General features: G+C 40.4%; 1 protein-coding gene across 9 annotated transcripts; it reads right to left on the bottom strand.

Annotated features, from left to right (window-relative positions):
• Nucleotides 1–475: 475 nt before the first annotated feature.
• Nucleotides 476–4918, bottom strand: Znf32 (zinc finger protein 32). Of its 9 annotated transcripts, none has more exons than XM_047552998.1 (4): nucleotides 4813–4892; nucleotides 3808–4026; nucleotides 2796–2935; nucleotides 476–1411 (listed from the first exon to the last, which is right to left on the bottom strand). In XM_047552998.1, the coding sequence occupies exons 3-4, from the start codon at nucleotides 2863–2865 to the stop codon at nucleotides 660–662; spliced, it is 822 nt and encodes a 273-aa protein (XP_047408954.1). In that variant the 5' UTR covers nucleotides 2866–2935; nucleotides 3808–4026; nucleotides 4813–4892; the 3' UTR covers nucleotides 476–659. The 9 variants fall into 9 exon arrangements, with proteins under 9 accessions (XP_047408954.1, XP_047408956.1, XP_047408955.1 ...); XM_047553000.1 differs by having other exon boundaries at nucleotides 3808–3949; nucleotides 4813–4830; XM_047552999.1 differs by lacking the exon at nucleotides 4813–4892 and adding an exon at nucleotides 4442–4804 and having other exon boundaries at nucleotides 3808–3952.
• Between the last annotated feature and the right edge of the window lie 8640 nt (nucleotides 4919–13558).

The following is a 13558-nucleotide window of genomic DNA, read 5'->3' on the forward strand; positions in this document are numbered from 1 at the left end:
GTACTTGTCTGCTCTTTAGGTACAGGCAAATTATCACTGTTAGGAGTGGAGGACTGAAGGAAGTCTCAATGTACAAACTCCAAATCTTTGTAGTCTTGTAAAGGAAACTTCTTTTGTAAGAAAAGGCTAAGTCCTCTGCTATGGACAGGAGTAGTTTTTTTAGAATGGGTTATTGAGGTAATTATTCATTATCCAGGTAATGAAATGTTCAAAGAGAATTATTAATTAAATTTTCCCCTTGTGTTCCACCTACTGGTCTTGAATGCAAAACAATTATTAACTTGAATATGTAGAGAAGAAAGTCACCTTGGGGTTGATAAGAGACTGATATTTTAAAGGCTGATGATATCAAATACAAATTTAAAATCTGTATCTGCTATACTCAATCTCTAGTGTGACACTAGATTAATGAGGGTACCCTGGGTAATTAGGTCAAAATATGAAAAAAAAATAACAAATTATGAAAAATACATGATAATGATAAACAAGACATTTATTTTTTATTCTCATCTGAGCATAAGGAAAAAAGTCTGTTTGCCCTATCCAATGCTGGTCTTCTTGGAATATTCTCCATTCATTCCATAGAATTGGATAGGCGCCCAATCACAGAGGGTTTTATACTCTTAATTCATAAAGAGAACTTCCTTTAAATAGAATGTTCAAAGGGTGAGCCTTTGTGAGCAGCTTCTCTGGTGCACAGCCAGACTTCCTCTCTGAGTGAAGCTTTTTCCACATTGACCACACAGATAGGGCGTCTCTCCTGTGTGGATTTTGCCATGCAGAATACAATTACCCCTGGTGTGGAAACTCTTCCTGCATTGGGTACAGGCATAGGGCTTTAGGCCTGTGTGAACTCTAATGTGAACAATTAAGCTTCCTTTCTGACTGAAAGCTTTTCCACACTGATCACACCTATAGGGTTTCTCACCGCTGTGAACTCTTCGGTGAACAGCAAGGTTACTTTGATTCCTGAAGCTTCTCTGACAAATGGCACACTCATAGGGCTTCTGTCCAGTGTGGAGTCTCTCATGGACGGCCAGACTACCTCGCTGACTAAAGCTTTTCCCACACTCCTTGCACTGATAGGGCTTCTCTCCCGTGTGTATTCGCTGATGTGTAACAAGATTGCCTTTGGCCCTGAAGCTTTTTCCACAATGGGTGCACTCAAAGGGCTTCTGACCAGTGTGGATTCTCTCATGTAATGTCAGACTACCTTTTTGCCTGAAGGATTTTCCACATTCCTGGCACTCATAGACCTTCTGTCTCACTCCAGGTGAATCTTCCTGTAGTGTCTTAGAATCTGGGGATTTTTGTTCCAGCTTCTCTCTTCTGAAAGAATTCTGGAAATCCCAGCTTGAGGATCCTGTGGCCTCAGAGTGATCATATTTGTGGTGAGCTTCTGTCATCACATCTGATAAAATGAGAGGGAAGTTATGTAAAATGCACCAATATGCTGAGTGAGAAGAATATGGAAAAAAGAAACAATTGTTTGAGTGCTTATTATATGCCAGGCATTATACTATGAACTTTGCATAGATAATTTAATCCTGAAATAATTTAATCCTATGAGATTGCTACAGATCAGGAAAAGAGAGCATAGGGAGATTATCAAGGTCATGTAGCTAAATAAGTTAGAGGTGGGTTCTAATCTCTGGAACACTCATAGCTGTGTACTGCCTCTACATTTAATTTAGCCTTCCAAATAATCTTGTGAGGTAGACAAAATTACCTCTATTTTATAGGTAAGAAGATAGGCTCTGAAAATCAAGGAACAATGCAGGATCACACAAGAGGCCTGTACTCAAGTTTATCTGATTTTTTTTTTTTGGGCGCTGGGGATCGAACCCAGGGCCTTGTGCTTACAAAGCAAGCACTCTACCGACTGAGCTATCTACCCAGCCCCAGTTTATCTGATTTCTGATTTCTAAACAAGTGTGGATCCAGCTTGTACAGGTTTTTTTTTTTTTTTTTTTTAAACTTTAGAGGCACCACTTTAAAAAAAAAAAAAAAATATATATATATATATATACATATATAAAATCAGGCAAAGGGTTCTGAAGAGACCAAAGCATGTGAGGTACAAACTGCTTTAGTTTCATGAAAAGTCCACCCTGTTCCACAATCTGCTCTTAACAGTGGAGTAAGCTCTATGACCTCAGAAAATATATAATCCTAGGCATTATACATCTATTGTCTCTAGTACCTGCAACCCTACAAGTCAGAGCTCATTGTTCCATTTTACAGATGAAGAGCCTGGAGCTTAAGGAAGTTAAGTAACTTATCTGATATTAAAATCTAGCCAGGACAATTATAGAATCTGACATTCCTTCCTTTAAAATCTATACTATTTTCAGTTTATTCAAGCTATGGTAGAACTAAAATAAATTTTAGTTTGGAAGTTATTCTCAAACTTTACATACAGGTATAGATAGTATTTTCCAATACTCGGCTATATCTGAGTCTCTTTTGTGCTTTAAATATGGGTCCAGTCATCACTCTTTTCATTCATCTATGGAAATTTTCTCCTTGTTTCCTGCCCTATTCTTATTCAGTGATAGTGCTAACAGTTAAAGGTACTCATTCATTCTGAGACTACTTCAAGTCTACCACCATGTCTCTTGCTCTGTTTGGACTATTTCTAACTCTAGCTTGCAGGCTTTTCTGTAAACCCTAGGAACAGTGAGCTCCATCAAAGGAATGTCTCCTCTGCTTCCTCAGATTGAGGATCAGTGCTGAGGACATGGACTCTGAGTATTTGTGCTGAAGACATTCCAGCCACCAGCTGACTCACTCACTGAAAAATGCTACATTCTGGGCATATCTTCCATGACAGTCCAGCAGGGTAGCTGTTGGGAATCCAAACATGTCCACTCCTGCTCTATGATCTTAACCACCACCTCTTCATGTAATTCTTCCATAGGCTGTTTTTAAGCACCTAAGGAGGGAAAAATAAAAACAAAACAACAAACAGGAAAAGGCAGAATTTTTAAGTGTGAAGGATAAACAGGAACTGTTGGGGGTATGAGTAGAAACAAGACATTTTGATTGCTTGATATAACCACAGTCATGTATAATGTTGCTATAAAGTACACTCAAAGGTAGCAGAACCACACAGAAATGAGTCCAGAAGGAAACGGGAAGCAGGAAAGCAAAGAACACAAATATGTATTTTTTTCTGCCAATCCCCACTTAATGGTCACTCCTATTTGTATTTTGATCTTGGCATGAGACTGGGTTCTTCCGCTTCCTAACTGCTGCCTGTTATTTTCTAAGCCCCAAAAATTCAGAATCCTAAAAACCAACATTTCTGCTTTCATGACTGGCTCCTTTCTGTTTTCTCTTATAAGAACCAAACAAGGGATTTCATGTTAACTTTGAACAATTCTTAAGATGTTTTAGACCCAGGTTCACCCCTCTCTCCTCTACTTTTTCCCCTTTTGGAATATTCCTTCTAACTTCAGGACCCTAATTACTGAATTGTTACACTTTACTTATGCAGTGATTTAATGTATAATCTTTGTTCCTCTTTAATATGTCCTATCAAAATGCTGGACTCCTGATTTAAGGAATTAGCATTATGATGCTACAATTCTTTGTCTTGTTAACCAAGTACCTGGCCGTTCTTGACAACTACATATTTAGCTATATGTTGTGATGACCAGGAAGTTGGAGGATATACTTCCAACCTGGAACACAAGCTATGAAGGAACTTCCCTGTAAGAGTGCCAGCACATTCATTTGGGAGCCAAGGTATTACGGATGAAAAACTGCACATCCACCAAGAATCAGTGGAAAAGTACATGGTACCTGCTGCATGGGGTTGGACTCCCGTCATTGGGGACTTCAGAAAATAGGCTTTAGTCAGATCAAGTGGGTAGAACCTACAGCTCTCCATCTTCACCTGCTGTGAAGTCTTCAACAAGTAACAATTCAGTTGTGTCTCCAGAACCTTCTTGATTAATAAGGGGAAGTTGTCATTGTTCTCTCTCTTGATTACAAGTCTGAAGAGCCAAATTCTGGAAGAAACTGGTTTTATAACAGAATATACTGCTTTTCCTATCAGAAATGCTATTGTAGCCTTTGGAAAAAGCTCAGAATTAGGACCCTAGAGACTGGGACTTTTGCCTTGGCTCCCCCAGTGTTTGACCTGGGCAAGTAACCAAACTGCCCTGTTTCCTCATTCACAGAACAGATTAATATCATTCTTATCAAGGAGGAGAATAAAATATCTAAATGTGAGAGATCTCCGACTAGGTCTACAGATTTAAGGCCTGAAATCTAGAGTTCTCATCAGGAGGAGACTAGAGGAAGGGATAAACTGTCATCTGGGGGAACTCCTGGGGCAGAGTTCCAGGATTAGCAGCTTCGGGGGTGGTGGGGGTGCACACACCCAACTCCAGTTCGACTTTTCCTTATTTTCCACCCAGAATGGTCTCCTCACCTCCCTAGGGACCCGTGTCTTCTTCCTGTCCCTCTCTGGAACCCTGACGGCGGGGTTGCACCTGTCTGTGTCCCCTTCCCTCCTCTGCGGAGTTCGAGGCCTTCGCGAATGCCTTGCCCAGCCGACACCCGGGTCCCAGGGGCCCACCTACGCGCTGCAGACCCTCCCCGCCCGCCGCAGGCCCCAGGGCCCGCCCTGCGTCCTGGACTTAGCGTCCTGCTTCCAGCCCAGTGGACGCTTCTCTGTGGGCCGCCGGCAGCTCCCCTCAGGGCCCGGCCTGCTCGCGGCCGCGCGGAGGGCCCAGAGGCGGCTGCCTGACAGCGCGGCCCCGCCTTGCCCGGGCGCACGGACCCGTCCGCGGCCTCACTCACCGCAGCGGCGCGCGCCCGCAGATAGACAAAGGCCGGCGCCGAGCCCACAGCTGCAGCGCCGCGCGGCGGCCGGACCACAGCTCCCAGGAGCCCGCGCGCGGCCCGGGGCACTCTGGGAAGCGTAGTCTGTGGCGCGCGAGAACTGGGCGGCGTGGGGTGAAAGGGCGCCCGGGGGCTAACGCGGCGTGGGACCCCTAGGCTAGGAAGTCGGGCGCCCTGGTGCTGGCAAGGTTTCGTGGTAGAGTAAAAGTTCTGGGGCCAAGCAGGTGATAAAACCTCTGGTTCTTTAGAGGTTATGTGTTGAGTTACTGCGTGGGCAAACTTGGAGCAACGTTTCAAACGTAGAATTTGGAACACACCTCTGATCCATTTTATAAGAATTCTTACCAGGAATAAAGAGTGAGATATCCTGAGGCTGCGGAATTGTCTTGAATTCCCATGTAGACGCGGCCACTGACAAGTTTTGGGATTCTGGACAGGGTAGGAGCCCAGGGACAACCACAGAGCCTGGAGAATGCAGCTGGGCACGGCCGGCGACCTCCGGTGGTGGTACTTCGCGAATGCAGAAAATATACTTCTACATGGACCTCAAGGATTACGGAGAGGAAACCATTTCCTAGAGTGCCAGAATCCAGCCGCAGACATTACTATTCTCTAAAGCTCAGGAGGCACACATTAAGTCTCAGTCCTTATGTCTGTTGAGGTAGTCCTGTGTGATGGCTCCCCACTTTCCAGGGCTCTGTGTGGGTGAAGATGCATGTGTCCTCCCTCAGGGCCAGGAATCATTTCCCTTGCACCAAGTACCTTGAAGTCACTCCAGGTATATTGGTCCCGCTGAGACCAAGACCAGTTGTAGGACTAGGACAAGTTTCAGATCCTGGCATGAAGGTAGATACCAAAGATTTGGTGGGAAGAGGTGGCTATGAAGGGGAACTATAGTCATGTTTCTCTCATAAATCTGCAGAAAATTTCTTAGGGGGTCTCAGGAAAGTAGATACATTGAATGGAAAGTCGGGGAGAGAGTGGTTAAGATTGGGGTTGATGAGATTCAGATGAGACCCAGCTCTCCCTAGACAGACACCAATCTTGGCAGGATCCTAAATGGGACCATGTCCTCAGCCACAATCCACATTTGAAGGCAGTTATTCAGCAGAAAGGAGGGTGGTAAGTGAGCGCTGAAGGAAAACCCCATCAGCAGTGTAGGGTTGAAAGCTTGTCACAAAATTAATCCCCCAACTTCATAGACATTTCTTTTTTTTTTTTTTTTTTTTTTTTTTGTGGTGCTGGGGATTGAACCCAGGGCCTTGTGCTTGCGAGGCAAGCACTCTACCAACTGAGCTATCTCCCCAGCCCTTCATAGACATTTCAAAATGTTAGGGGAAGGAAAGATAATTCAATAAATGGTGTTATGACAAAAATCTAGCTATTTGGGGGGAAAAGTGAAGTTAAACGTTTACCTAATGACTACACCAAGATAACCTCCAGATGATTAAATGCAAATTGTGAGACACAGATCTATAAAAGGCCCAGAAGAACATATGGATTAATAGTTTTATAATCTTGGCATAGAAAGTCTTCCATAAGTATGGTAACAAAGGCAGAAACAGGGCATAAAAAGGTTAAAATCCAGCACTCTTGTGTGACTAAAATGTCACTAAATGAAGTTAACACATGAAAATCTGGGAAAATATTAGCAATTGCCATACAAATCAGTAAGAAAAAACATTTCAATAGAAATATGGCCAAGCACAGCAACTCTGTCTCTTCCTCCCTAAACCCCCACCACAATTAAAAGAAAAACACGCAGATTTAGATTGACTATTCATTTTAAAATTGAAACAAAACTTTCCCTCTAACTACTGAATGGCGAAGACTGCAAAGGAGAGTTAGAAAATGGACATTTTTATCCATGTGTAAAATTGAGGCAATCATTCTGATTAAACATTTAGCCATATGTACAGAAAGTCTCAAATGTGTACATACTACTATTAGAAATATTATCCTTGGCAGGGAAAATCAGATAATTGTATCTTAAATGCAGAGTGAAAGCTGTAGTGTCCAGGTTTCTGAAGTGAATTACTGGAAAGATTCTTGGTTCCTTTGAAGGAAGTAACTGCCTCAGAAACTTCCATGAGATGGTCAAACTAAGGGAAACTTAAGCCTTCACTTGCTGTATTAGTCCTGAACCAAGAATTGGGGTCTAGAGTGATATGAACATTCGACCCTTCTAGAAGAGTTTATCAGAACAATTTTTGTGTTTATACCAGTCCCTGTTAGAAATGTAAGCTTCTTAAGACATCCGTTAATAACTACTTATCTCCCTACCCTGCCACTACTGTACATTCATTGAACTAACCAGTCTTCTTATTGCTTCCAAACTCTCAGCCTACACTGTTTATCATGGAGGCCAGTGCTTGCGAGAGAGTTGACCAACTCTCAGGCACTCCCCCAACCCCCGCCCAGCTCTTTGCTTAGTGGCCAGGCCTTAGAAGCTGGATCCATCAGGATAAAGGAATCTGTACTTTGTATATTTCTCTGAAAAGATGGTTGAACCCTGTGATAGAGCAATCCAAATGTCTCTTGACTTGACAGTTATTTCTCAGGGCTCAAAGTCATGTTAGCCTCTCCTTGGGCAAACATTCCTGTTTCCTGAAGCTGCCTCTGTCCTTTTGTCTTCTGTTTACTTTGTTACTTTGTTCTGTTTACTTTGTTACTAGGAATTTGGTTTTCATGAGTCATATACATCATTGATTTGTCCCTTCAGAATTTCCACAACTGTTTAAATCAAAATCATTCATCCTTATGAAAGCTATTTGTGCATGCTGCAGACATATTTTTATTTATTTATTTATTTATTTATTTATTTATTTATTTATTTATTTATTTTTGGTACTGGGAATTGAACCCGGGGTACTTAACCACCTTTGCCACTTCCCATGCTCATAGAGCCTATCTGTGGAACTCAGTGAAGAACCCTGACTCCAAGGGCCACAGCTTGGTTCTCAGGTGTGGGAGGAACTGGAATCCAATAGAAGAGCTAAAGAGAAACAGCTTCTACTTCCCACCTTCAGTCACATTCATGTCTTTACCCTCTGACTGCTTATTAGAGGACTTCTTCCTATAAAATGTATGAATAAATGCAGAACTTTGTGCTTCACCCTGACATGCTGAGAAGGTTTGTTATGAAAGGGCAATAATCACTCATAAAACAAAGGGTACCTCCTCTTTGTGAGCCAAGCAGCACCATAAACTCATCCTAAAGGGGTTCTAAACTGCAGCCCCACTCAGTGATGCAACAGGATAATCAGCAATAGGCACTCGAACCTCAGTGGGAAATGATGGCCTGACCCACAGCCTGGGAAATAGATACAAATATATACTAAGTGTAGTCATCTGTCCACATCTTACATTTTTCTTGCTACTTCTAGTTTATAAGAAATTCTAAGTGATCTTTAGGGCAAATGGACTTTTCATTAAAGAGTTACTTGATCACCAAAAAAAAAAAAATAAAAATAATTGCTCTGGTGTGAATGTGTCCCTCCAAAATTTATGTGTTGGAAATTTAATCCTCAAAGTCCTATGTTAATAGTATTTGGAAGTGAGGCCTTGGGATGTATTGAGATTAGATGAGATCAAGAGGGTGGGGCTCCCATGATGTATCAGTAGCTTTGTAAGAGGAAGAGTGACCTGATATGGTGCAGCAGGAAAGCCTCCACTGGATGCTAAGCAGATGCTGATGTCATGCTCTTGGACTTTCCAGCCTCCAGAACTGTGACCCAGAAAAATTTCTACTTTTTATAAATTACCTGGTTTCAGATATTTTTTTTACAACATCAGAAAACAGTCTAAGACAACAGCTGTCTTATGAAGAAATTAACACTGATATAGAACACAATAAATAGTAAACTACTGTCTTTTTTTGAATTTAACCAGTTTTTTCTCTATTTCTCATTTTCTATTCTAATCCACAATCCCACATTTCATATAGTTGTGGTGTCTCCTTAATGTCTTCCAATTGGAGCACTTAAACTTTTTTTTTTTTATGGTGCTGGGGATTGAACCCAAGACCTTATACATGCAAGGCGAGTACTCTACCAACTGAGCTATATCCCTAGCCCAGCACTTAAACATTTTAAAAAAGAAAATAAAATCCATTGGTAGTGATCATGTTAAAATGCAAGATAACTATAAGGACACATAAATAATCTGACTCCTTCTCATCCTTTTGTCCTTATTCATTTTCTTTCTCAAGCATAACTTAAAATTAGCTTGTTTTCATTTGTTGCTGAGGCAAAAAACAATTAATGATTTTTTGCTTTAAAATATGTAAAATAGTTTCAAAGACTTTATAACCATTTTTCAGAATAGTCAAACATATTTCTTGAAATATAAAATACACTACTGAAATTTCATAGCTGATTTCATGACTGTGGAGTAAAGGATTTAACTTTGCCCAAAAAAAGGTATGAATTTTGTCCTCCTCTACTGGAAGGTGATCACTAAGTCCTTAGCATATTATGCCTGACAGAACTGTATTCATTTGCCTGGAGGTGTTGGTTCACACTGGATAATCTAAAATGTGATTTGAGGTGATGGTTGCCACACTGGATTGTCTTAGGATGGGACCTGTACACTCCAGGTTATAATGACATGATGCAGGTCAGTTTTGGGCTGTGTGGTATCTATCAACTTCCAGAGGACCGGGAGCCTAGAGACTGAAGTCATCTGTGCAGACAATCAAGCATACTTATGTGATGGAGTTCCAATAAACACCCAGAGTTCTATTTCCTGGTTGGTGGTGCTCCATGTATATGGTCACACATGGATGCTGGGAAAGAAATGCTGTCCTGACACTTCAGGGAAAGGATAATGGAAACTGCATTTGGCATTTTTCCTGGACTCTGTCCTGTGAACTTCTTGCCTTGGCTGACTTTACTCTAGTTTTTTACTGCAATAGACCATAGCCATGAGTACAATGGCTTTCAGTGCGTTCTGTGAATCTATCCAGTAAATGATCAAACTGAAGCTTTTAAGTACCTCTACATTTTCAAATGAGGTTAGTCTTGTGGACTGTCCCTCTGACTTTGAAATTTACAGTGACTTTAAATGATGAATCTGAAACCCAGATTACTGGAGAAGAAGAAAATTATTCTTCTCCCAAGATAAATAAGAGATTGTTACTAGTAAACTGTCATCTAATATTAATTTAGCAAGGGCATTTCAATGACAGTTTCCTTCTTTATATTTCTCTTTCATTTATAAGAAAATCTTAGGACAGAACTTGGTGAGTTTCACACTTGAAGTTTTCTCAGGTGTGCTGAAGGTTTTTAACATGAATTAGATTTCTTCTAAGTATAGCGAAGATAAAACTCACTGTAGAACAAGTCTTGGAAGACCCTGACTATGGTCTCTGGAAATCTTTATTGGTAGGTGTTTTGGTTTGTATGAGTATCCCCCAAATGTCCATTTGTTAAGATTTGGCCCCAGGTTGGCAGTATTGGGAGGTGCTATCGAATTTTAAAAGGTGGAGCCTAGTGGGAGGTCTTAGGTCATTGAGGGAATGCCCTCAAAGGGGACTGTGGGAACTCAGTCTCTCTCTCTCTCTCTGTTTCCTGGCTTGACATGTGAGCACTCCTTCCAACGCATGCTTCCACCATTTCCTTTGTTTGTCCTCACCAAAGATCCAGAATCACAGGACCACTTGGTATTGGACTTGAACCTGTAGAACTGTGGAAGCGGCTCTTTACTCCATAAGTAATCTCTGTCAGGCATTTTGTTGACTAATACTGTACGTCACATATGCATCTGTCTAGAGCCCAGAGCTTTAAAATAAATGGGAAATATTTTGTCAAGACCTAAACTCTTCAGGACTAAAGAACAGTTTTATTAGTGCTACACACATTTATATAATTCCAGAGGAGGGAGTGTGGATGTAAAGTTTGGCAGTAGGGGTTTCTTTCCAAAGGTCCAAATCTGATGAGTTTGCTGTAAATTGAGTACATCTTTTAAATATGGAAGCCAGGCACATCAAATGTAGAGTATTTTCCAAGCACTTGAAGTTGCCTTGATGGCTATTAAGTTTGTGAAAACAGAAGTTTCTTTGCTCATTTAAAAAGAGGAAAGATAAGAATAAAACCTATAAAAAGGACAAGATTTGCTCAATCCGATGGATTCCACTTTTGGGTTCCCTTCTTCCCCCTGGGAGAAGTCTGCTTTTACTTTTCTTTAATAAAGCGTCTTACTTTCTACTCTTAAAAAAAAAAAAAAAAAAAAAAAAAGAAAGAAAGAAAGAAGGAAAGATAGCCAGGCATGGTGGGGCACACCTGTAATACCAGAGGCTTGGGAGGCTGAGATAGGAGGATAGAGGGTTCAAAGCCAGTCTCAGGAACTTAGCGAGGCCCTAAGCAACTCAGTGAGACCCTATCTCTAAATAAAATACAAAATAGGGCCAGGATGTGACTCAGTGGTCAAGTGTCCCTGCGTTCAATCCCCAATACCACCCCCCCAGCCCAAAAAAGAGGAAAGATAAGTTATAGAGTGAAGTTTAGTTCCATACTTTACATTATCAAGGACTGCTCTTTTCTGAGCACCCAGAGTGGTTTTTTAAACAAATTTAAAAAAATTTTTAATTTAGCTTTTAATTTTTTACAGACTGCATTTTGATTCATTGTACACAAATGGGGTACATCATTTCGTTTCTATGGTTGTACATGTAGATTCGTACCATTCGTGCAATCATACATGTACATAGGGTAATGATGTCTGTCTCATTCCACCATTTTTCATACCCCCTCCCTCTCATTTCCTTCTACATATTCTAAAGTTCCCCCATTATTCTCTCATTCCCCCCACCCCCATTATATATCATTCTCCACTTATCAGGGAAAACATTCGGCCTTTGGTTTTTTTGGACTTGGCTTATTTCACTTAGCATAATATTCTCCAGCGTCATTCATTTATTTGCAAATGCCATAATATTATTCTTCTTTATGACTAAATAGTATTCCATTGTGTATATATACCCGAATTTCTTTATCCATTCATCTGTTGAAGGGCATCTAGGTTAGTTCCATAATCTAGCTATTGTGAACTGAGATGCTATAAACATTGATGTGGCTGTGTTACTGTAGTTTGCTGATTTTAGGTCCTTTGGGTATAAACCGAGGAGTGGGATAACTGGGTCAAAAGGTGAGTCCATTCCAAGTTTTCTGAGGATTCTCCACACTGCTTTCTAGAGTGGCTGCACCAATTTGCACCTCTACCAGCAATGTAAAAGTGTGCCTTTTTCCCCGCATCCACGCCAACATCTATTATTGTTTGTGTTCTTAAAAAAAAAACATTCTAATTGGAGTAAGATGAAATCTTAGAGTTGTTTTAATTTGCATTTCTCTAATAATGAGAGATGTTGAACACTTTTTCATATATTTATTAATTGCCTGTGTGTCTTCTTCTGTAAACTGTCTGTCCAGTTCCTTGGTTCATTTATTGATTGGATTCTTTGTATTTTTGGTGTGAAGTTTTATAAGTTCTTTATAAATTTTGGAGATAAGTGCTCTATCTGAAGGGCATGTGGAAAAGATTTTCTCCCATTCTGTAGGCTCTCTCTTCACATTCTTGATTGTATCCTTTGCTGAGAAAAAGCTTTTTAGTTTGAGTCCATCCCATTTATTGATTCTTGCTTTGATTTCTTGTGCTTTGGGAATCTTGTTGAGGAAGTCTGATCCTAAGCTAACATGATGAAGATTTGGGCCTACTTTGTCTTCTATTAGGTACAGGGTCTCTGGTCTAATTACTGTGTCTTTGATCCATTTTGAGTTGAGTTTTGTGCAGGGTGAGAGATAGAGGTTTAATTTCATTTTACTGCATATGGATTTCCAGTTTTCCCAGCACCATTTGTTGAACAGGCTATCTTTCTCCATTGTATGTTTTTGACTCCTTTGTCTAGTATGAGGTGACTGTATTTATGTGGTTTTTGTCTCTATGTCTTCTATGCTGTACCATTGGTCTGCCTGTCTATTTTGGTGCCAATACCATGCTGTTTTTGTTACTGTTGCTCTGTAGTATAGTTTAGTGTCTGGTATTGTGATACCTCCTGTTCCACTTTTTCTATTTAGGATTGTTTTGGCTATTCGAGGTCTCTTGTTCTTCCAGATGAAGTTCATGATTACTTTTTCTATTTCTATGAGGAATGTCATTGGGATTTTAATTAGAATTGCATTGAATCTGTTAGTGCCTTTGGTAGAATGGCCATTTTGACAATGTTAATTCTGCCTATCCAAGAACATGGGAGATCTTTCCGTCTTTGAAGATTTTCCTCAATTTCTTTCTTTAATGTTCTGTAGTTTTCATTGTAGAGGTATTTCACCTCTTTTGTTAGATTAATTCTCAAGTATTTTACTTTTTTTGAGGCTACTGTGAATGGAGTGGTTTTCCTAATTTCTCTTTCAGAGGATTCATCACTTATAAATAGAAATGCATTAGACTTATGCATATTGATTTTATATCCTGCTACTTTGCTGAATTCATTTATTAGTTCTAGAAATTTTCTAGTGGAGTTTTTTGGATCTTCTAAATATAGGATCATGTCATCAACAAATAGTGACAGCTTTAGTTCTTCTTTTCCTGTTTGTATCCCTTTAATTTCTTTGGTCTGTCTAATTGATCTGGCAAGTGTTTCAAGGACAATGTTGAATAGAGGTGGTGAAAGAGGGCATCCCTGTCTTGTTCCAGTTTTTAGAGGGAATGC

Source organism: Sciurus carolinensis, chromosome 5 (assembly GCF_902686445.1).
Source record: "Sciurus carolinensis chromosome 5, mSciCar1.2, whole genome shotgun sequence".
Taxonomy (NCBI): Eukaryota; Metazoa; Chordata; class Mammalia; order Rodentia; family Sciuridae; genus Sciurus; species Sciurus carolinensis.